Here is a 23,811-nt window from a genome sequence, read left to right as displayed (position 1 = left end):
TGACATTTCAGCTGAAGTGGAAACTTGATAGAGGGAAGATCTTGCACAGATGGAGCAGCTGCCTTTACATGCTGTGCTGGTGGGCATACCTGATAGTTCACTCAGCATATACACATTCTGTGCAGTGCATTAGACACCCTTTCTTCATCCTATCCTAGGGTGAGAACCTCGTTTCTTGTGATTTCTCAGGAAGTTTATTGTAGTCTTCAGGCGTGCAAGTTTAAAGGCATTGCTGATGTTGTTTTCCAAACTGTTGTTTTTAGTGGAATTCTCATTTCCTTTTTTTGCACGTCCCTTCCCATTTTTCTGTGTAGTTAAGATGTGCTTTTAGGGGTGCTGTACTTTCTTAATTCCCACCTAAGTAACTTAAGAGTGCCATGTTGGCAAGATAAGAAGTGAAGGGGCCATTAGCATGCAGCAGCACTTGAGTCTCAGGGAGGATGTGCTGGCTGCTGGAGTTCCCAAAAACAGTAGGCATGGCAGCAGTGTTTGCAGGGTATTGTGTGTATTCACTTCATAAGTCCAAAGGTTTCACATGAATATGTATTTGCATTTAATATACAGTTTAGAGGCATCAAGTACTTGTGAATAGAAAAATAAATTACAGACACTTTAGGTCTAATGAAAACTTAAGTGTGAAGAAACTAAAGATCTAGATATGAAATATGTTCATTGATTTCAGTTCAGCCTCATAAAGAAGAGCTAATGAGAAGAGCAGGGTGGTAGGAAGCAAAAAAAACCAAAGTACTCTAGATAGAGTCTACTCCTAATGGACAACGTAGGTCATAAAAATGGCTTTTCATCAATACTCAGCCATAGCTGTAAGGATTCAAAAGCTGCAGTCTTCTCTGTATAGCTTTATATTAAGCCAGTGCTTGTCTCTACAAAGTTGAATTGCACAACACCTTAGGGGGCCCATCTGGTAAACATTCATGGTTTTTTTACAAGGAGTGTATTGCCTTCAAAGTGATGTCAATCAGCCATGGATTGTGACACATTTGCTCCAGTTTGACATTGAAACAGATTCCTTGCCTTTGCTTTCTTAATGTTTTGCTGCATAAGACCCTGTGGACTGTGAATCATTGCTACCTTCTGTTCTACCACTGTTCTGCAAAACTGCAGCACAGAGCCCCAAAGTTCAAATCAATGGAGCTGGTAGTGCAATTGCAGTGTGGGGTGCTGACAAGGATATAGCTGTCAACAAAGTAAAAGCTGTAGCAGCCTTGAAGGCCTACATTCATTTAATTCTATTACACTTTCATTTCACTTTAAAAATAAATTATGAAGAATTAAGTAATTGAATGCTTGAATTCCAGCAAATATTTTCCAACAGTGACGACTATTATCTCATAGAAGAGTTTTTCCAAGGTTGTTTCAGAGCCATCAATTAAACTGAGCAAACTGCTAAGATTTTTGCTTGTCTGTTACTCTCTGATTCCTGCTGAGTCTTATATTTATAGGCCTTATAGAGTGTCTGAGTAGACTGAATGGTCTGTCACATGGTAATAAGCTTTCCCCACTGATTCTTTGATGCAGTAACTTCAGGACAGTTGCATTTATCTGAAGTTTCATTTGGGCTCCTGAATGGGCATTTACAGATTTGCTGGGAAGAGATTTCCTATCATGTCAGCAGAATAACGGCGACATTATTTATTTATCCTGCTATTTGTCTTGGAGTTGCATCCTGCTGTGAACCTTCCTTGTACAATCAATAGCAATAGCAAAGTCCCTGGTGGCTTGCATGAGGTCTTTGGCATGCCTGCCTCTCCAAGAGAAGACCTATGTCTGAAGAACACCTTTCTTTTTGTTTTAAGGGTCTAGTAATAAGACCCCATTTTGATGTTGAAAAACCAGTTTAACTAAGAAGAAGCTGTTATGAAGATGAAAAAAATAAGGTTTTTCAGAAGTTTTACCCAGAGAGAAGAAAGAAGTAACGTAAATTACGAAACAGGGAAAGAAAACATCAGGAAAAAAATGTAGCATGAGAACTTTCAAATAGTAGAAATAAAACTCTATTGGAAACCTTATTCTAGGAAAAGGCTTGCAATTTTTTACTGCCTATTTGTAAATGCAAAACTTGTAGTTAATAGTAGAGTGTTCAGAGAAACTTTGTGCTGTTTTTAATATTTTGGTTGTTTGGTTGGTTTTGCCTATATCATGTGGTACAAGCTGAACACAGATTACTCAGACTAAAACATATTCCTGTTCATTCTTTTCTTCATTTCTTTGGGTAAAAGTTGAAGGTTTTTAGAAGCAGGCTCATGCTGTCAGCTTCTCATTAGAAATTTGTGCTCTGAACACAGTCACATTGCTTTTGCCTTCCTTGTCACAGCCATGCCTCCCCCTGTATGGAATAAAATCATGACATTTTTCTCTGACATCTTCTCATCAACTTCAATATAGCAGAAAAGAAACCTTGATCTCCTCCTGCTTCCCTCTAGGATATCCCAGTTGGTCCTTTCATAGTTACTGTAGCAACCTGCTTGTTACCAAAGGTCATTTCAAACTCTGGAGATCTCTGTCTCTGGCTATGTCTAAGCCTTGCTGAACTCCTTCTGAGCTCCCTTTTAATAAATGTTTTCTGCCAGTCTGCAGCCCTCTTTGTTGTCTCAGTTTGGTGTCTTGTGTCTTGGCTATTGCCACGTCCTGTCAGCTGGCAGATGCAGTCACAGCCTGCTCCTGTCTGTTCTAAATGATGCTGCCCATGATTTACTGCTCTTCCACTTTCTGCTGTCTTCGTTGCATCTCCCTCTTGACACCATACATGAGCTGCTTATCTCTGGGTTTTTTCAGCTCCCACTTGACCTTTTTCCTGTCTCCTGATTGAAAAGAAATGTCTGCCATTTCTTTGACGCAGAAGTGTCCACACCAGCCTCATCTTGTTACCTTTTCCAAAAAACACCCCTTCTTCCCTTCATACTTTCCTCATGCTTGGTGGAGGCTTTTTGAGAGCATCCCCTGCTCTCCATAGCATGTCTTCAGATTCAAGTGCTGACAAAGTATTTAACTTAGAGTGGGATAATGATAGGCTGGGACTAACAACTAATTGCTAGTTCTGAAATGTGATATTGCCTTGTTCCATTGCTCTTCTCATCTGCCCGTATCCATGTGCTGTCCCTTGTCTTAAACTCAACTTTGTGCAGAAAGCACAGCCATTTCCACTAATTCCTTGTGCAGGGTCTGCACTAACATGAGGCTTCCCTGAGGCTGGGACTTTAAGCAATACATTGGAAGGAATAATAATTAAGTTATGCATAGCAGTATCTCCTCCAAAAACAAATGTGCTTTTATTTCAGTGAAACATACATTTCATGATCTAAACTTAATGAGGAATTACTTAGCTTAATAAATTCTGAAGAGCTAAAAAATCTCACCCTTTTTGGGATTAGGATTTCTCAGATGCAATCATAAGGTAGTCATTTGGAGTGGTTTAGCATTTGGCTCTTGTAAAGTAAAAGTGAATAAATTAAACTGAAGTTGGATTTTAAACCTTCCAAAGTATGAGGTTTTGGCTGATCTGAAATTATTATAATGATTTTCATCTATAGTTAATTTGCCTTCTAAGTCATGAAAATAATGAGGGTTTTTTTTTTTACCTCAATCAGATTTATTGTAATGCTTTTCACATAATTTTCAGTTTGTTTCCTCTGAGATGTTATGAATCTTGAACTTTGCAGTCAGGTTGGTTTTTTTATTATTTTGCCATAAATTGTTTATTTCTGTGTGATTGAACTACAATTTATACAGACAATTTTATTTAGCTGTGGTTTATCTTCTGTAATAGGTGAGGCCATGTTGCATAAGAAAGCTGAAATTTAGCTCAGGTATTCTGAAGCTATTTGTAAACTAAATAGAGGAACATACTGAGCCCTGCCTCCTGCTCCTGAAGTTTGGTTTCCTATTTCATCAGATTTTTTGTGTATTCAATTTAATCTCTTGGTGATTAGGTGATTAATCAATATTAGAGTGCATTTTATTCTTGAAAGTAATGTCTTTGGCTCTTCATTTAATTTCTGTGTTAATTGAATGTATAACCTAGTGAAACACAATTTAAGTGATCCAGATTTTTGATGATTGTCATTGTACATATTCATCTTTTGAATTAACCATAAAGCTGTGAATAGACTGAAATCGAAAGTAGGTGTTTACCTCATTACTGATTTGCTTTGATGTATATATTCACCACTATTGAGGAGAAGCAGGTATCTTGATCTAAGCAGAATGTCCCCAAGGAAGGAGTTTCTGCCCTTATAAGAAAAGATGTCCCTGGGACATTAACCATTTTTATTTTGAGGATTCTTCACCAGCAAGTACTGTTTTCTCAAACGTCTGTCCTGTAGGTAGTGTAGTGCAACTTAGATTCAGCAATGCCCATGTTTCTAAATGCAGAACACCTTACCTTCATCATAATTTATCTCAACAGATTTAGTTACTTGTATAGCAGAAAGGATCAAGGGCCACATGAATTAAAAAATTAAATATTTGGGGATTTCTTGGATGCCTGAAATCTTGAGTACTTGTAATGAAATTGCTTTCTGATTGATGGCCTTTGCTTTTCCTGACTTTTTTTTCAAGTAAAAAGTAAATTTAATAATTATATTCTGTTTGAGCTCAACTATAACTAGTCATAGAAAAAAAAAATTGACCTTCATGTAAGTCTACATCAAAGGCTTGAAAGGGAAAGGAGAGAACATGAGGATTATATTTATTTGGTTTAGGAATACTGCACAAATCCTGCAAATGCCAGAAAGTTCTGACAATTTGTCAGTACAGTTTAAGTGGCAGCCCATAACTGTAGGCCTGTTTTTGGAAAATTTGCCTTTACTGTGAATATTTCTGTACTTGAAATCTGTGTTCTATTAGGAGGCTATGATTCAAATAGGTTAAAAGTATTAGTGTGATGAAAGGTTGAGCAGGACACACAATTTCCTCCTCATTATTTTACAGGGAGATTTTCAAAAGCGTTATAACTTTTTCTCCCTTGAATTGAGGAGTTTTTCCTGTAGTTAGCTGGGAATGAGTTGTTTGAAAATTTGTACCTCAATCAGCAACAATAAAATTAAAGCAAAGCCTCATTAAAGAATTCAGCATTTACGTTTTCATGGGTAGTGGTCCTAATCAGTCCCTGAATTTATTATCAAGACAATAAATAACTTCTGACACTACTGTTATAGGGAGGATAACTGAGGATTTAGAGGATTCCTTCCAGTTGTTTTCATGCCTGTTCTTTAGTCCCCAGTACTCCTCTTCCAGGTGTGAACAGTATTAGGTTGCCCACCACAATGAAATATAGTTCCACTCTTTTCTGCAATTCCTGGTATCAGTGTCTGGGAACTGGAAGTTGAAATATGGTTCCACTCTTTTCTGCAATTCCTGGTATCAGTGTCTGGGAACTGGAAGTCCAACTTCTGTTACTTAACAAAAGAACCAAAATCTTGCTGCTGCTCAGCCTCGGGAACAGTAAGAAGAATCTGTGCAGTCTATTTCTTAAAAGTAAACTCAAACTCAGATAAAATTCCTGAAATTTAGTTTTTCCACACAGCTCTTTCACCAAGAAAGATAACAGTGTTTTTGTGTTTGGGAAAAGGTATATGGGGTAAGACAGAGAAAAAAGGGCTTTAGATGGGCTTTAGAAAAACACCTCATGGAAATCAAGACAAAAATATACTCACGGTGGAAAAAATTTATTTATTGGGAAGGTGTATTTTAGTAAGAGAAGCAACTGGTACTAAAACATTTCAGACCACATATTTTCAACATGACAAAAATCTCTTCCCACTTCTTTAATTTAATAGAAGTAAAGAACCACCTGTACCAGGAAAAAAAATAATTTGAACAGGAAGGGTTTTCAGAGAAGTAAGAGACAGCTTTGGGAATAGTGTCCTGTAAGGTCTCATCACATCTCCCATTTCCTCATGTGCAGAGTGGGATGGATCTGCCAGACCTGCACCACCAGGGTCCTCCTGGGAGCACTGCAGAGCAAGCACATTGCCTTCCCATCTACCTTTAGCTGCACTTTTTATTGCACTTCTTTTGGGACAATTTACATAGTAATTTTTCTAGTCACCTCAAACATATCAGCTTAGCACAGCAGAGCAAACCTGTGCCCGTTCTCTATATTTCCTTGCTTCTCGACCATTCTGTCATGTATCCATATGTGCTTACACATGGAGTGTAGATACACTTTCCAGTTTAATAAATATGAATATATTCAAAGTTGGGATTAAAGAAGAAGTGTATCTGACTTTTTTTCCTCTAAAGGTTTCTGATATGCTTTATTTATCTGAAAAGCAAGCTCACATTCTGGTGAAGCCACCTTTGTAAAAGGAAATTTTCTGTAAGTCACAGCCCTCTTTGGTTATTTTTATTACTGAAATGGCAAAACTGTTTAACAAAACTGTTTAACAAAAGTGAAAAAAATCAAAATATGCCAGCCTTTTCCCCTCACTAGGTTTCCATGGTGCCATGCTCATATAATACACAGTGACATATGGCCCTGGAGGAACCTGCAGTCTTCCTGGACTGACACCAAAAGTCTGCAGTTAATTCAGTTCAGTTAATTCAGTATTACACAATGTAACCAATACAGGATGACTTTAATTTTATTTTGGCTTTTTTTTTCTCTACTATGAAAATACTCCAACACTCATATCACTGATTTATGTGATGACATTCAGGAATTCAGTGCTGATTAATGCTCTTGTATTTCCTGGATTGCTTAGGACCACAGACAGTTGAAATGCAGTCTCTTCTGTGCTTGGTAATACATCAATTCAGCTTTTGTTTTGTTATGCTTAATGCAACTTGGGCAGCTCTACTTTTAAAAATTTCCCTTGTGCAAATAATTATTTAACATTCATTTATGACCCTTTAGCAGTGGCCAAGAGGCATGTATGACTTTCCTTTCCTAATGGGATTTTTAACAGATATGGTGTTACTTTCTGAGATTCAAGGCTAAGGAATGACTGATTATCTCAAAGGCTGCTAATGTGGCCTGGATAGAATGGATGGATGGAAGACTGAGCAAATCCCAAGGCATGACCCAGTCCTTCACAAACAGTACTCTTTGCAGACCTAGATAAGTGAATGGTATAGGTGGCTAAGTATGAAAGTTAGTATGAAGCTAGAAACAAAATAAATGGCAGTATTACTTAGGTGTCAGCAATGAGTAACCATTGAGTGAGACAGGAAATCCAGAAAGGACAGTTCTACTGACACAAATAAGTAAAGAGAGAAATGAAACCCTGAATGGGAGATGAACACACAAAACAAACTGAACACAAGATGAACAGCCAGAGAAATAAATAAATAAAACTAAAATAAGTGCCAACAAGTAAGACAGATGCAAAACACCCAAAACAGCTATTAAAAAAGCAAAAAAATAAAAAAGAAAGCAGGCAAATATTACACCCAAGTGGAAGAAATTCCCAGTGCATGAAATTTCAGGGCTGTGTCCTAGAATGCCCAAATTTCTGTGAATTCCATTGGAGAATTTTATTTGTGCAGCCTGTATAGGTGGACACTGGCTGGTGGAGACTTTGTATGATCATTGGTTTACTTTCTTTCATTTATTTTCTTAAAGGAGGAAGGAGCAAAGGCTTTTTTTCCTGAGGTGTGTGGGCATATTCACTGCTGTGTATGTTGCAGATGCCCATAAAGGGAAGAATTTGTGATCCTGCCCCCAGGCAAGCCTTAGGGACCCGTATTTGCAAGGTCTGTACAGTGGAAGATTCAGCTTTTGGTGGAAGCATATTACTCACAGACTTCTGGAAATATCTGTATATCAAATAAAATATTTTTAGTAAATTAGTTTTGAAAAATTCTGCTTTAGTTTGGTTGTCTTCTCTTCAGTTAATCCCTGTTATTAAAGTTTCAGTCCTGGGTAACTTTTTCTTCCAGGACTTCTTGGGCTGTAGTGGTCATTGTGGAAGAAACAAAAGTATTTTAAAATCAAGTGTTAAAATAGCTCATTTTCTTTGCAGTAGAGAAAATCAACCATTTCAAAAATGTAGTTTGGAAGAATTCTTATACTTCAGTTTACAACCAGTTTTTTAAATTTTCTCTACACTTATGTAAAAATAGTTGTACTATTTTGTTTTGGAAGTTTTGAGCTTTTCTTCATCACTGTGGATAGCACTCATCTCTGCTAGAATGTATTCCTTGGCAAATTCCATTTTCCAAGGAGTCCTGTTTAGAAGAGCAATGATGTCTGTAAACATTAGGTGAAGCCCCCTGCTCTCCTGATACCCTAGACTGGGGTGAAAGTATTGTCAAAACCTGGATTCAAGCCCATTTTGAATTCCAGAGTTGCTCTGTAAGCCACACTTCTTTTAGGCAGCAGGCAGAGTAGATAGAATTCGCAGAGAATGCTCCCTACCAGAGCACAGGTGAGAAGAAAATCATGGGATAATTTATTGTTATGGAAGAAGAGCTGGAAATGCTGAAGCTCTTTGTCCCAGCAGGTTAGCTTATGATCATGCTGCCCAGAAACAAGCTTGATAAGAAAAGACTGATCAGGATGTGAGAGACTTGTTTAGAAAAGAAAGTCTACATGGGGGTTAAATGGATTCTAGATGTTTTAGATAATTTCCATCTTCTCTATATGGAACTCATTTCAGTTGCTTTGTTGGTCATTCTGGTATATAGGGATGCTTTCTACATAATAAGAAAAGAAAATACTCTTTAGTGGTTTGAGTGTTTCTCAGTCTGAGAGACGTGAGCTCACTGACCTCTACCTTGTATGATGTTGGAGCCACTCGTGGAAGGGAGGGTGCTGGCATGATAAAAAGCATGATCCCACCTCTCAGGATCTGCTTCTCATTGGCCTCTTCCCTTATGTGACTCAAACCCAGCTTCTTGCCAAACTAAGGTTGATTTGTCCTGGTCATCCTCTGATGCTCACAGCCTCTGCACATGGGCTGTACCTCACACATATCAGCAGAGCACTCCTGCTTTTGCAGTGCTTGATTCTGAGCCACTAACCCTTAACTTCACATTTCAGTTTCTCACAAGCGTTGAAGTTTTGTCTCTAAGATAAGGCACAGTTGCACTGTACCTAAATCATCAAACTTATTGGAATAAGCTTTGTATTAGGAAAAATAATTGATTTTTAAAAATTTTGTGATTTAAGAAAACCATGTTGGTTTTCTTAACCAACATGTGGTGAGGGAATGGTGTAGTATTTTACAATCCTGACAAGTTATTGAATCAACATCTTTGTACAAAAATTTCAGGAAAAGTAGATAGATACACTTGCATCTAAGAGCACACTCTATATTCAGTAAAATTGGAGATTACTCATACTTATTATGGAAGCTAAGTCATTAATATTAAATTAGCAAAAAAAAAAATTCTAGGGACTTCTTGAAATTTAAACAATGCAGAACAAATTCTGCGGTTAAATTCATGTCTGTAATTCCCATAATCCCTAAGTCTTGACACTTGAGAACAAATTTAGCAATTTCAAATCAAATCCAGGTAGTGTCTGTTGAATGGCAGTTAACATAGGAAAAAGATATTTTAAATTTAATTTTGTAACATAACAACCATTGTAATGGGCCTGTGATTTAAAGAGTGTGGAGCATGCAAGCATGACAGACAGCTTAATAAATATTACTGTGGAAGTGTCACACTGACAAAAGTGAAGGTACCTTTATGAAAATGACACAGAGAGAGAATTTTCTAATATTTTGTGTTGGTTTTTGTCTTCTAGAGTATCAGGGCTTCAGGGCTGGTGCTGCTGGAAACCATTCTTTTTGGATCACTTCTTCTGTACTTCCCTGTAAGTCAAAATATAACTTTTTTTAAAAAAATTGTACCCTTGATGATGTTTTAAAACACTGTATGAATGACTCTGGTTAAAATATAAATGTAAAAACTATTTAATAATTATTTATTTAGTCTGACTACAAAGTGTGCTGTGGTCTTCAAATATTCTTAAAAACACTCAAATGTTTTACTATATTTGTAATAAATCTCCATTTTCAATTTGGTAGAAAATGCCAGTGGTTTAGTTGGAAGTTTTTGGGTGTTCTGGGTTAAGATGAAATTTTGCTTTGAAAGACAATATCTCTCTGATCTCTGGTGTGGAGGGAAAAAAGCAAGGTATATAAGAGGAAGACACTGATTATACCAAATATTTCCCTGGAAGGTAGTGTAAATGAGATTAATTATTTCAATGTGTTACTGGCATGCATTTTGATGTTTCTGAAGGTATGTGGCATCTTCAACACCGCGTCTTTGGGAAAATTAGATGGCATTACCCTTACCCTGTAAGTGGAAAAAAAAGTAATTTCACAGTCACGTGAGAAATATACCACAAAACTCACAGAAATATCTGTCCATTTTCTTTTCAGAAGTTCCAGAAAACCTGAGCTTGTTAATTGCCACATAAACCCAAAATAATGACTAGATAAAGCAAGACATCAAAGTGTATATTGAACAGAGTTGATAGAAAGCATGCAGGTTGGGAGACAATCAAAGATGGACTTGTGGACTATTTTAAAATATGTTTATGTTCTCTTTCCCTCAGTAGTCAGAATTTTTTCTGCTTTTAGAGACCACGTAGTTACTGAAAGATGAGCTGGATAACAAAACTCTTCAGTAGCTGCAGAACAAGTAGGAAATAAACTGCAGTAGTATGTGTGAAGAATACTTTAAATAAACACAAACCCTAGTGGAATTTTTATACATTCTTTTTTGAACCGTGTGGGCCTTTCAAGTTCTAAAGAAAAGGTGTGTGAATTTCTATGATAGTTTTTATGTGTTTTTTCATCCTTTACTTTGCAGAAGTCAGGGAAATTAAAGTTTTTGGATTTTTCATGTTGGACAAAAGTTTTTTGCAATTTGCGATAAATACATCTCCCATGGGTTTTCAGAGCTTCTTTCATATTTATTTTCAGTGAACAGAACAGAAAGCCCATGCACTGCTTCCTCAGCTGGTGCTGTGGAGCATTTACAGAAATTCATAGCATCAAGCATTATGCAAGAAGTTTCCTTCCATGGCTGTCTCCTCTTTGCTTTCTCAGAGAGCCCTGGGCCAGGTTGGCTTCCCCAGGCAGGTGCTCAGTTAGAACCAGTCGTGGCTGTACAGCCCCAGCTCCAAGGTGTGAGAACCCTCATCATAGCTCATCAGAATTGTGTCTGCAGTCTGCTCACCTGTCCTTCGGTTCATTTCCCAGTTCTTGTCTTGGTCCTGCATTTGTTGTGCTTTGCGAAGGACGAACATCCTTTGGTGGCTTTGGGCTTCAGGTGCGCAGCACCTGGGACACTGAGATACTGCTGTGGAAAAAGGCTTCTCTCAGCAGGTTTCTTGAAGGACCATGGTGTTGGATGCAAGAGCTGGTGACCATCCACAACCTTTAAAGGCAGAGGGAGAAGGAAGGAAGTGGTTCTGGGAGGGAGCAGTTCAATAACCCAAGCGTCCCCTCAGCTCTTCACTGACTTTTAAGCCCCTTTTTCTTTTTCACTGACATTAAGGATGTTTAATGTACAACGAGTGCAAAATGACAGTTTGACATGTTATGAGGAAAAAATTTTTTGCTGGAAATTGCTGAGTAGCCCATCCCAGATGGGATGTAGATACTTGACCAGAGTTTATCTTTCTGTGCAAATCTCAAGCTCCTACTATATAAAACTGTCTACTGAGAATACATTCTATTAGAAATGAATAGGCAAAGTGTAAGACTTGGCTTCTCTCTTCTAGCAGTTTTATGTTCCCACGCTCTTTGCTGGGGCACTCTTCTTTCTTATACAGGGGATTACTAATCAGGCTGTTACTCCTACAGACTCGGGAAAAAGAAAGAGAGCAATTTTATCCTTTCTATTTTGGGGGTTTTAGGGGAGGGATGTAGCAAATGTGATAGTGGGAGGTCCTTTGCATTTTCAGACAGAGAAATTAATCCTGATTTCACCGACCAGAAAAATATAGTTTTTGTAAAATCAAAGAGGATCAGAAAGATCAGCTTTCCAATATCTCTGTCCCTCAATTAACTGCAAGGAATTTTTCATCAATTTCTGATTCAGGGCAAGACAGTGAAACAGTAAATGTGTAAAGCTATAAGGCATAGTCTTTTTAAGAAAGAAAAGCTGCAAGATGTGAATTATGAGGGGTGGGTCCTTGGAATGTGAGCTCTTGATGTTTTGCTGTACATAGAGAGAATCTAATTGTGCTCCCCTGCTTATTGTCTGGGAAAGGAGCACAAAGCAGAGAAGAATGACGCAAGAAAGAAAACCCAAGCTTTGAAAGAGTCTTGTTTTCACCAGCTGGCATTCACACATATATTCATTCATAGCAGGGTGTAGAGCATATATTATCAATGTATTGGTGTTGGTCATAAGTCATGTGCCTGCAAAGCAGATTTTATTTTTCCTGGGTCTTATTTCTTTACCCCTTAATGTTATTTAGTGATTTTATTTGCTTTCGAGAAGAATTAGGACCTAGAGATGTGGTTAAAGACATAGTAATATGTGCCCAGAGGTTTCAGCTATTTGATTTGTTCCTCATTTTATGCTAGAGGAGTACGTTAGAGCTCTAAGCCTAGTTAAAATAGATCTCACATCTTATACACCCAAATTAGGCTGTGTTTTCCACAGATAGTATGAAATGTGACTTAATGTATGGAATGGAGTTCATGAGCACCACTGCAGTAGGGTGTTGTCTTTTAACATAAGGCTGCATTCCTTTGGTATCGTCTCTTCTTCTATTGTGATATGGAATGTAAAACTAAAAAGCTTTGCTTTCACAATCAACCAAGTGTGGAATTACACAGCTTGGCTTAGTGCATGTAACAATGTAAAGGTACTTAGGGATGGCATTTCAGTTCTAAATAACTGAAATCTCTATTCATTTGAGGATTCAGTGCAAAATTGCACTCTTGTTTAAAAAACAAAATCCTCTTGGATTTTCTCTACACTGCTCTAAGTCTTTGGCATCTTTGTTCTCCGCTCTTCTACACTTCTCTAATTCTTTCTTTCTAGATCTGTTTACTCAGTCTGGCTCAGATTGTTTTGAGAGCCTTCAGCATACAAATTTCACTGTGTCTAGAAGGGGTTTATTCCATCTATGACTTTCCCTACCCTCCAATTAAATGAAAACCAAAACTTACTTTGTTACATTGCTGAATTTCTTTCACTAATTGTAGTTGTTTTCATTCCTTCATGCAGTAATCTATTCATAGTGTAACATCATTAATTGAAAAATAATATCACCAGTCAGCTGCCTTTGGTGAGAAAAACAGCTGTTACAATGCCCTTCTAACCAAATGGGAAGTGCAAATGATGGTCTCCACCTAAATTTATTATTCAAGTTCTGCTATACTCATAACAACACTGATCTTTCCTGAATTATAAGCAGGCAGATGAGCTTTGTCTATTACAAATGCATAGATTTTACTCAGAAGTTCCTGGGCAGCTCACATTTCTGAAGCTCTCATTTCTTTTATTTTCTGTAATCTCATAGTAACATCTCTAATGTCCCTTAGATTAGTCTTTCCAATTATCAATGGATCTCCTCCAAATGAACACTAGATTTTCTAATTGATTTTGTTTATATTTCTCTGTTCTTAGATTTTGAACAGAAAGCCAAAACCCAACCATCTTATTAATTTCTGTACTTGGCATCTGAGGGGAGGAATCTCATTACTTTCTTCATCCAGAAACACTGTTTTGAAACCTTTAGACCTTTCTAAACTCCCTGTCTTGCTGATGCTTGGAACATGCTACCACAAGTTTAAAAATTCTTTGCTTGCTCCAAAGACCTTCAAGTAAAGTGAGCAGCAGCACACTGTTGTAAGAGAGTAACCTGTTAATTGCATTATAGGGGTCAGATCTCAGGTGATTTTAGACATCTGTGATGGGCACAAGTTGAAAAATAGGAGATTCCATAAGATAGCAAGAATTTTTTTTATAACTGTGAGAACTGTCAATTTTCAAAACTCTTTGTCCAGAGTTTATGAAATTTGGAGGTGTCAGGACTTGACTGGGCCCAGGTCTGAGCAACGTGGCCTGGTTTTGGGCGGGGGGCTGGACTAGATAACCTGCAAAGCTCCCTTGCAAATGAAATTCTGTGAGTCTGTGTTTCTTATGTGTGCATCCGTAGCTGAGACAGTCACCCTCTGCTCACCAAATCCTGGAGTGGAACTGGGCCTTTTATGACTTGTTTTAGACTTGGGACTTGAAGATGAGGAGCATCATGGCCAACACTTCATGGACTATAAATGAAGTCTGAGTTACTTGCCTCAAATGGTGATGAATTCCACCCTAGGCAGCTAGGATTATCTGATATATCAAATAGTTCCCATACAGTTAGTCTACATTGACTGAAACTCCAAAATACATACAATGGATTGCATTATATAATGATATGATAGAATTTCTACAGTCAGTGATTAAAGTTAAGTGAGTATGATGATGCAAAGACCAAGGGAATCATTTCTTCTCCATCTCATCTCAATAATTTCTTCTCTTCTTCTGTTGATGTAGCAGACAAGAAGCATTAGATTTAAATTCTAGCAAGTGAAAGTTGAAAGTTGACAGTGAGGCTGAATCTTGTAACAGTGTTGTCAGCTAGATCATAAGATGGACTGGCTTTGGGGCTGCAGAGTTTCTTTTAAAAAACTTACAGTTTTTTCTTTTACTCTTCCCTTCCTTTGGCTAAAAAAAAAAAAAGTCCAAATTCATTACAGTTTTCCCCTGTTTTTCCAAGCTGCAAATTATAAAAAGGCAATATTGCTATGAGTTCAGAGAAATGGAGCTGTGGGTTGGGGGGCATTGACTTCCTGATGCTCATGAAGCAGTTGAGTAGTGAATCCTGGAAAAAAATTTGTGCTCAGACATCTTGTTGCATATGTTAGGAGTTAAGATCTGTTTCTGGGGTTTATTCTCTCTTTCACACTCCAGCTAAAATCATCTACCCTTTTGTGTTATGAGAAGTAATAGAAAGTGAGGAATCATGGAGCTTAGATATGGATATGGGGTTTTTTTCCCCTCAAATGGTCTGTATGAGTGCTAGCATGGAAGAAATGAGCTGTGAAGTTTGGGAGATTGAGACTGTGGTAGATCCATTAGTGATAACAGTCCTGAGCAGAGCAAGGCCACTGGAAGGCTCTGGTTTTGACATTAATGAATGTGAAAATAGAACACTGCGAAATACTCTTATGCATTTATCCCTCAAATAAGGGATGTGTTACAAAAGCACAGTCACTGTTTATTCCATACATATTGATGTGGACTGAGGCCAACTGAAAAGTTTGCTTTTTCCAACACATTTAGTGCTGCAAGTCTGCTCTGATAGCCCAGACGTTTCAGGCTGATTATTTTTCAGGATATCACCACATTGCCTTTACTCATGAAATAGTGTTTAAGGTTTTTAGAATGAACACTCATCATTTTGTTCTTGTTCAGGTGAAGAACACGCCTGTCTTTGGTGTTCATGTTACTGAAGTGCAAGGACACAGTGTAAATATCTGCTCTAAAATAATCACTACAGATTTCTGCAGTACTCTAGGAAGGGGTTTGTTCATTTTATTTGGATCACAGTGGATTAGATATCCAGCCAATGCAAAAGGCAGGTTTTAAATACCATGCTGCAAAGATTTTATATGTACGTTGTATGCTTGGCATAGGGGTGAGGGAGCCAGGCAGATGATGCAGTAGTTAGTCTCTCTTAGTCAATGTCCTTGTCAGATGAACACACTTTTTGGAGTTAACATGCAACCAGTAAACCAGTACCTTTTTTTTGAGAGCCAGCTTGCTTTAAATGCAAAAACCAGAAGTCAGCTGGTGTAGCCTCTGTATATAGGCTACAAAATACAGAAACCTCATAGGTACTGGAAACACTTGTGTCCTTGTACTGAACCATGCTAAGAAAAATGTTTATGACTGCTTTTACTGATAGGAAGCAAGCACTGAATATTTTCTGCTTTTTGAATAAGTTTATTTTAAATGTCAGAAAAATAAGATACGTGTGATATTTCTTCATGGTTCTGTTGTCACTAATCTACATAGCTATCCTAAAAAATGTTGGCAGCTACTGACAGGGAGATAACTAGAAGCTGTTGTAAATGTGATTATCCACATTAAGAACTGTGATTAGGCAGAGCTATATGTGTCCTATCTAGTTACATATTGGCATCTCTGTGTATATGACAAAAGTTTAGGGTATTGGAAACCCAGTCGAGCTATGCTAGAGCACAGTAGAGCTATGACATCATAAATTCTAAGAGATTGTACAGGTGGAATTTGGTGAGGAGTATTTGTGTATGTTCTCTGTGTTTGGGTGTATCTGTGTGCTGTGTTCCCAGGTTACCTTCAGTTGGAAGGGACCTCAGGGGGCCTCTACTCCAACATCTGCACAAAGGACAGTCAGCTGTAGGACTTCATGCAAGGCAAGGTTACTAAGGCTTTATTTTTATAGGTCTTAAAATCCTGCAGGGATGGAGACCCAATCAGGCGGTGTGCAGGCATGCAATAAAGTCACGTGGTTGTAGTTTTTTTGGATAGTAATAAAATAGGAGATGCTGCTGGAACACATCATGGCACTTATACATGGCAGGCTGAAGATAGGTCAGTGAAGGTACAGGTACTGATTTTACTATTCTTTCACATCTTGAAGTCCCGTGCTCATCCTTGTGGCATTACTTGTGATACAGTGACAAAACTCAATCTTCCCCTTCCATGGATTTGAAGGTGCAGTAGGTGTTGTAGGAGGGCATTGCTGGTTTTGTTATATTGAAAGCTTTTTTTGAGAACTAAGTCCAAAGGGCACATTTTTCAGAGTCTGGGTTCACTTAATAGCCAAGAATGTGTGTGAAGAACTTGAGAGTAGGAGAGAAAAGGACAGCAGCCAGTGACCTGAGACAACTGCTATGCTGGGTTTTTGTTGAACCTTTTATTTAAAATTAATATCTTGCACTGCTTGTAGGCACTCATCTGCTACAGTCTTGCCAGCCCTTCATTCAGAGAAATTAATCTTGTAGAGAGGGGAGCAGAGCAAGATCTGGTGGTCTTTTGTCTTTACTCATAATTCCACTGAAGTAACTTGCATGAGTAAACTTATGCATACAAGAATTCATAGATAAAACTCTACATTAATATGCTCTTTTCAAAGAAGTGATGTAAAACCAGACTACAGTCCTGAAAAACAGTGCACATTTTTTAGTCAGGGAATTTAAAATTTTTTTGATACAGCTTTAGCAGTAACACATGCATAAGTTAAAAATGTGGTACATTTGAAAAGTGAACGTGTGGGGAACTCTTTTCTGATCAGAAAAAGCTTTGAAACACAAAAATTATCAGAGGGTAAAATGTGTGTGCATTCAAATGGAGGAAAATAGTGCTGGGACATATTCATAGTTCCACACTAAAGCCTGGAACCATGGTCTAATAATCCATCCTCATTGCTCTGCTCTCTAAAGCTGAACCTTTGGTGCTTGGCAAGCTCTTGAGCAGGAGACCACAGCAGGGCCACTTCCATGTCAAAGAATTACTGAAGAACACCTGACTGAAAAAAACTAATCAGGGAGAGCCTTCATTTGGCCCACTGTTTCTGCTGAATTGGAGTTAGAAAAGAGGAAGAAAGTCTTTTATGTAATACTTTTATGTTTAGTCTTTTATATATCTATTACATAATTCCTGTTGGGTCTCAGTGCATATAAACTAGAAAAGAATAATTTTCTCAGCCAAACATTTTGATGACCACATTGATCACTTGGCAAGTGAACTGAGTCAATTGCAAGATGCTTAGAATATTTTTGAATTTTACTCTAGTGGCTTAAATTTATGAAAAAATTAACACATGCAAAAAGGCACTCTCATGTATTAGTTCAAAATATGTGATAGTACTTTTACAGGAAAGATATTGAAAGACAGAATATTACTTTTTTATTAAATTGTAAAACCAAAGAGGCAAGAGGTTTTAATAGTATATATGAGTCGTGATTGAGCTGTGCCAGAAAGGAAAATATTAAAAATTTTAGTCGCCATATACAGATTTTCAGTAGGGCATAGCCCTTGCATCAGTGCTTTACCTTCTGTCGTTAGTTTAGCACCTCTGAGACTGCATGTTGGTGGGAGATAATTTTCAGTCATTCTTTTTCACTTATCCAAGTATCTTTCAGTGAAAGTTGGGGACATGGTCCTTTTTTTCCATCAAATGCCTTTTCTCTTTGTTTACTCATGCTTTCATACCCAAGACCCAAGGAGCTACACCTGTGGTCAAGTGAAAGGCCTGAAGGTTGTCTTCAGTCTTGCTAAACTTGCTAGATTCAGCTGTTGCCTGCTTTGTGGTTCTTGTGATCTGCATCAACAAGAATCTGAAGCAAAATGAAACCAGAAGCAGTTCATGCTTAAGCAAGACTTGATAAGCTTAGATAAGCTGATACTACCGTGCTGTTTCTGGTATGAAATTGGGTGCAGTGGTAAACCAATGCTGTCAGGGGGAAACTGGCAATATTATAGCTCACCATGCCTTGGAATATGAGGTTGAAATAAGACATTGACCGGTATAATATGTACAGGTGAGTGATAAAACATGATATCTTGCCTATCATCTTCCATGTCACTTCACAGACTATTCTGCATCAACACAGAGCAAAAGGAAAAGACAGTCTCCATCTCAAAGCCTCTTCCCTGTGAATAATACAGGAGCTGAATTATGGGATTTTTTCCTCCTTTGGTTTTTCTTCTCAGTCTCTTCTTTTATGTATGAATGCATTAGGAATTTCGTAACCATCTACTCAGATTTTAAGTACTGCACCATGAAGGGTGATTAATCGTTGATGATTCGGAGAAATAAGAAATTCAATACATTACAAGGGAGAAAGAGAAGAGTTGATGTTTTTGGAAGAGATCTTTAAGAAAGGAGATTTTTTCCATTAGAGATGAGGTTGCCCATAGTCATTCTACAAGCTGAGAACTGAGAGCATGCAGGCAATGGTATCTTTATGGTTTTTAATATCAACTGCTAGAAGTTAAGCAGTTTGCAGGCAAAAGTATATGAGAACTAGTGAAATCTTTGCACTGGAAAAATTTTACAGAATTATAATACTGTCTTTATTATTTATATTTATATATAATACTGTATTTATTATAAAGTTTTTATTACTACAAAGTTTTTATTCTAAACATAACCTTTCTAAACTCTGAGATAAGAGATCAGTAGAATTTTAATCAGTGCTTTTAACCCAAGACCACATATCATCTGATGTAAATAGGAAATTAGCTTTTTGCTTGTAGAGAGGAACTGGAAAAAGTAATATAAACATTTATGAGAGTAGAGACAATTTTACAATGCAACATATAAGTTGCAATATGAAATTATCAAAACACATCAATGAATACCTGTGTACAAGCTATTCTGCATTTCTGTTAGGATTGATAATAGTAGAGTCATCTGACAAAAAATATCAAAATTTTGGTTTGCCAGGGTTAAAAAAATAAAGAGTTAGGGGCCAGCAGGTCAAAAATCTGCCATGTAACTAGTTAGATGTATTTCTGAAAATGAGACATTCAAACAACTAGTGCCTGGGTCTAAATCTACATCACATCAAGTAGAGAGAGATGAGATTTCTGTTCTTAAAAGTAACAACAGTACTGCAGATGCAACAAGAGATGTTCATTAGAGCAAGCAATTAGTCCTTACAAAAAGCAGCTTCTTCCTATGTGATACAAACTTTCTATTTTCTTAGATATAACTCTGCTTATTAGAATTACATACAAAAAGCACTGTTTTCAGCAAACAGTGTTATATACAAACTCTTTAATTTCTAGATTTTCTTCCTTTCTGGGACTAAGCACAGATCTGCAAATATATGCAAGTTTGGAGGAAACTACTAGGAAACATCATGTCCTTCATAACCAATATACAGTATCCATGTGCTGATCCCTCTGAATTCTGAATCCAAAGTAAATTTCTTGTAGTGGCATGATGCCATGCAGGAAGTTCTGCACATTTTTTGGGGAAAAAAAAAAGCAAAGAGAAATATGTCAATTCGATCAAAGTTCTTATCAGAAATGGATGGTAGGATTTCCAGGCTAAAAAAATTTAGAGGAATTCCAAGGTGATACATATGGACAAAATGCCTACAGAAAATAAAAGGATGAAATTAGTCTTTCATTACACAAAAGGTTGTAAGTCGAAGAAAATAACATTTTATACAGTTCTCTCACATATCATTACATGATGATTTATCAAACTTAAATTATTTCAGTCATCCACAATTTTCATTACTATTTGATGTTAATATTTTAAAGAAGCCAGGATGCCAGATCCTTATTGCATATGGTTGAATCAGTGAAAGCAATGTAAAGAGAAAAGGAAAAGAATGATAGTGAGAAAAATAGAATAGAGAACTTTCCCCCAAGAATTAAAAAACAGCAAAAAAGTCCAATATAGGAACTGGAAAATTAATCCAAAATTGAGCAACCAAACAGTATAGAAATGAAAACAAGACACAAATGACATCTGTACATTAATACAGTCAGGACTCTTATTGTCACGACTACATGTTATAGAAGATATTTATAAAACCACAGATTGTACATTCAGTGCCTGTTCTTTGCTTGCCTACAGTTATTTCTCACTACTCCTTGCAAGCTTTCTTCTCCTTTCCTAAAACACCACTTACATAATTGTGGAATATAAATCTTTTATTCTTTCCCTTTTGCTTCCTCTGTATTGATGTGTGGTTTCTCATCTCATATTTAAATTATGAACCCTTTGGTACAGGGATGTTTGGCATTGCTGCACTGTGCACAGCAGGGTCCTGATCAATGAGTAAGAATCACATTACAAATGACTGTTACTAATAATAACTGTGAAAGTATTTAAAAATATTTTGTTAAGGGTGGGAGCAAGGACACAGTTAATGGTGAATTTCTCATATCTTCAGGGGACTGGTGGCATGCAATTGTTTTTATATTTCTAGAGAGTATAGGTACTTAATGAGAATTATCTGAGACTATTTGAGTTATACTTGAAAAGATTAAGCCCTAAAAATACTAACAGAAAAAAGCCTAATACTGGTTCCATGTGAAACTGCTCTGCTAATTTCTATGGAGCTGCACCCAACTTGTATGAGAAGACATGCATTAGATGATGAACAAAGCAGTTGGAAATAGTTGAAGAAAATTCATTGAGTTCAGTGGAAAGCATCAGTCTGTGGGATTTAAGGTGACAAAGGGAATAGTGGAAAAGCTGGCAATGTGAAGGGGCAACAGCAAGAAGAGGTCCCAGTTCTACTCAAATATTTCTGTCCTCTTCTGAATAGACATGGAATGTTGAATGTGTCCATTTTAAGGGGCCTGCCCTGATCTCAAAAGGTACAGCCTGTCCCAGTGGGTTCATTCCAGCATTCCATGTACCCTGAAGCAGCTCTGTTGGCATGGGTTGAAACCAGGCCAGCTTCAGATCCCTGAGCTGTCTCATGGGGGCATGCCTTTACACATAAGGGACTTGGAGCTCTCTCAAACTGACCAGGGATTTAAAACTGCTTTGCCATGGTCTGAGCAGGGTTACTCAGTCCCTTGGTTTGGCCTTGCCAGCAAGACTGGATCCTACACAAGACCAGCTGAAGGGGGCTCAGAAGGGAGTTAGGTGTTTGGCACCAGCATGAGTTGGGAGGGTTCAGATGCACTCTAGATTAGACAAGGATTTTGTGACTTAAAGCAGAAAATAGTCTTAAAGCTTTAGTCCTTAGACCCCTTGGAAAGTAATGATTACTGTTTTTCTCTTTTATGTTGCAGACAGTAGAGGTTCCTGCTGTGTGAATTTGACTCAAGGCTGGTGAGAAAGGCAGTGAGGCAAAAACCAGGCAAAAGTAAACCTAAGCATTTTCTTGGAATACCTGGAAACTTTATCAGTGTCAGGGTAATTGGTTGTAAAAGTGATCTTGAAGGGTCAAATGCATTGGGAAATGCAAACCATAGTCATAGCATACACACACATAAATTCTGACATATTCTGAACGTGTTGCACTTTTGCACATGGGCAGATCCACCCCAAAGGCTGAGTGCATTCCTTGGGTGTGCTGCAGTCTTGGTGCTTTGTGGTGGAATACAGTTGTGTTAGGAGTTTTTGACAGGAGAGCATTCCCTATGCTGCTGCCATGGCTGGCTGCCATTCCAGCAGCAATGCTTCATCTGACAGCATTTGCCCACTGAGAGGTTGTTGCAAAGAGGTTTGGGTCTACTTTGTGGAGTGTACAAAGTTTGGATAAGAAATAACTTTTCATAGAGGGATCTTAATAGTTCTTCAACTTATTTTTTCTATTAAATTTATATTGACACAGTTTTTCCTGTATGATCAAAGCATTTTTGATCATTTTCACAGAAAGAAATGTTTAAACCTGTTACATGTATATCACACAGGGATACTTTGTATAGCATATGCTGGTACTTATGCAGACTGTGATGAAATTAATACAAGAAATGTAAAAAAGATAACTATAAAAAAGATATTAAACTAGTAGAGAGTGTCCAAAGGAGGGCAACGAGGATGGTGAAGGGTCTTTAAGGGAAGCTGTGTGAGGAGTGACTGAGGTCCCTTGGTCTGTTCAGCCTGGAAAAGAGGAGGCTGAGGGGAGATCTCACTGCAGTTACAACTTCCTCATAGGGTAAAGAGGAGAGACAGACACTGATCTCTTCACTCTTGTGACTGGTGACAGGACATGAGGAAATGGTCTGAAGTTGTGTCAGGTCAGGTTTAGGCTGGATGTTAAAAAAAGGTTCTTCACCCAGAGATGGTTGGGCACTAGAGCAGCTCCCCAAGGAAGTGGTCACAGCACCAGCCTGACAGAGGTCCAGAGGCATTTGGACAATGCTTTCAGGCACACGGCGTGGTTCTTGGAGCTGTCCTGTGCAGGGCCAGCAGTTGGACTCAATGATCCTTGTGGGTCCCTTCCAACTCAGCACATTCTGTGATTCTGTGGTTCTGTGACTTTTAGGAAGAAAGGTAAAGGAAGTTATGTTGGCATAAGGAAGTCCTTTCCACTTGTCCTTCAAGCATTGTATCTTGTTTAAACTTTAATCTTCCTTTTAAATATTGGAATTTTCTATAGGAAATAATTGTTCTGAATAACCACAGTTTTTAAAACATAGATCTATGATTTAACCTCCAGATCTCTTGTTCTATGTCAATCCAAGTGTATAAATTGTCACATTAGTTAGAGTCAAAAAAGATTGTATATATTCCATCAGTATGTTGTTGAATGTGTAAATCTTGCTTAATTTGTTAGCAACCTAATCCCCAGCACATACTGGAATGCTATATACAGAGCAAGTATTCTTAATATTCAATTCTCTCTCTTAAATTCTTAATCTGGCATGACCAGCATGCTGAACACTGAAATGTGAGGTTTTTTAAAAATCTGACAGGGCTTGCTGGCCTCTAGAGTCAGCTCATCCTTTTTTCTGCCTTTATTGATGGCATTGCCTTGAAATCTGTAGAGAACTGATCTATAAAAGTCTGTGTGGTGGGTTATTTAGTCAGCTATTTATATCCATATTTATTAAACTTGTATCTACTTTCCAAGCCTTAAGGCATTTTTACATCTTTGAAATCATAATCAACATAAGTTACTGCCATAGTGGCAGGCACTCTCTGTTCAAGTAATCACCAATTGTTGCTACAAGAAGGCAAAATGCTGCCATAAAAAGTATTTTAAAACCCTAAGGAACATTTTTATTAACCATTAATTCAATGTAAGGCTCTGTTAGACTATCACATGCTCAGTTGTTTGAAGACCCAGGAATTTTGAAAGATAGCTGAATCAGAAACACTAAATGCTTAGCATGTAAGTCTTAAGCAAGATTAAT

At 37.6% G+C, this 23,811-nt stretch overlaps 1 protein-coding gene across 1 annotated transcript in view; it reads left to right on the top strand.

The window, feature by feature from the left end:
• The window catches only part of GPR158 (G protein-coupled receptor 158), a 184,804-nt gene that overhangs the window by 96,317 nt on the left and 64,676 nt on the right, over window positions 1-23,811 (top strand). Inside the window, exon 5 of the mRNA XM_059841506.1 lies at window positions 9,713-9,781. Within this exon, the coding sequence (XP_059697489.1) occupies window positions 9,713-9,781 (69 nt within the window). The remainder of the gene's footprint in view (window positions 1-9,712; window positions 9,782-23,811) is intronic.

The sequence above is a fragment of the Haemorhous mexicanus genome, chromosome 1 (assembly GCF_027477595.1).
Source record: "Haemorhous mexicanus isolate bHaeMex1 chromosome 1, bHaeMex1.pri, whole genome shotgun sequence".
NCBI lineage: Eukaryota > Metazoa > Chordata > Aves > Passeriformes > Fringillidae > Haemorhous > Haemorhous mexicanus.
Note: the sequence above shows the minus strand (reverse complement) of the source record. Positions and strands in the feature narration are given on the sequence as shown.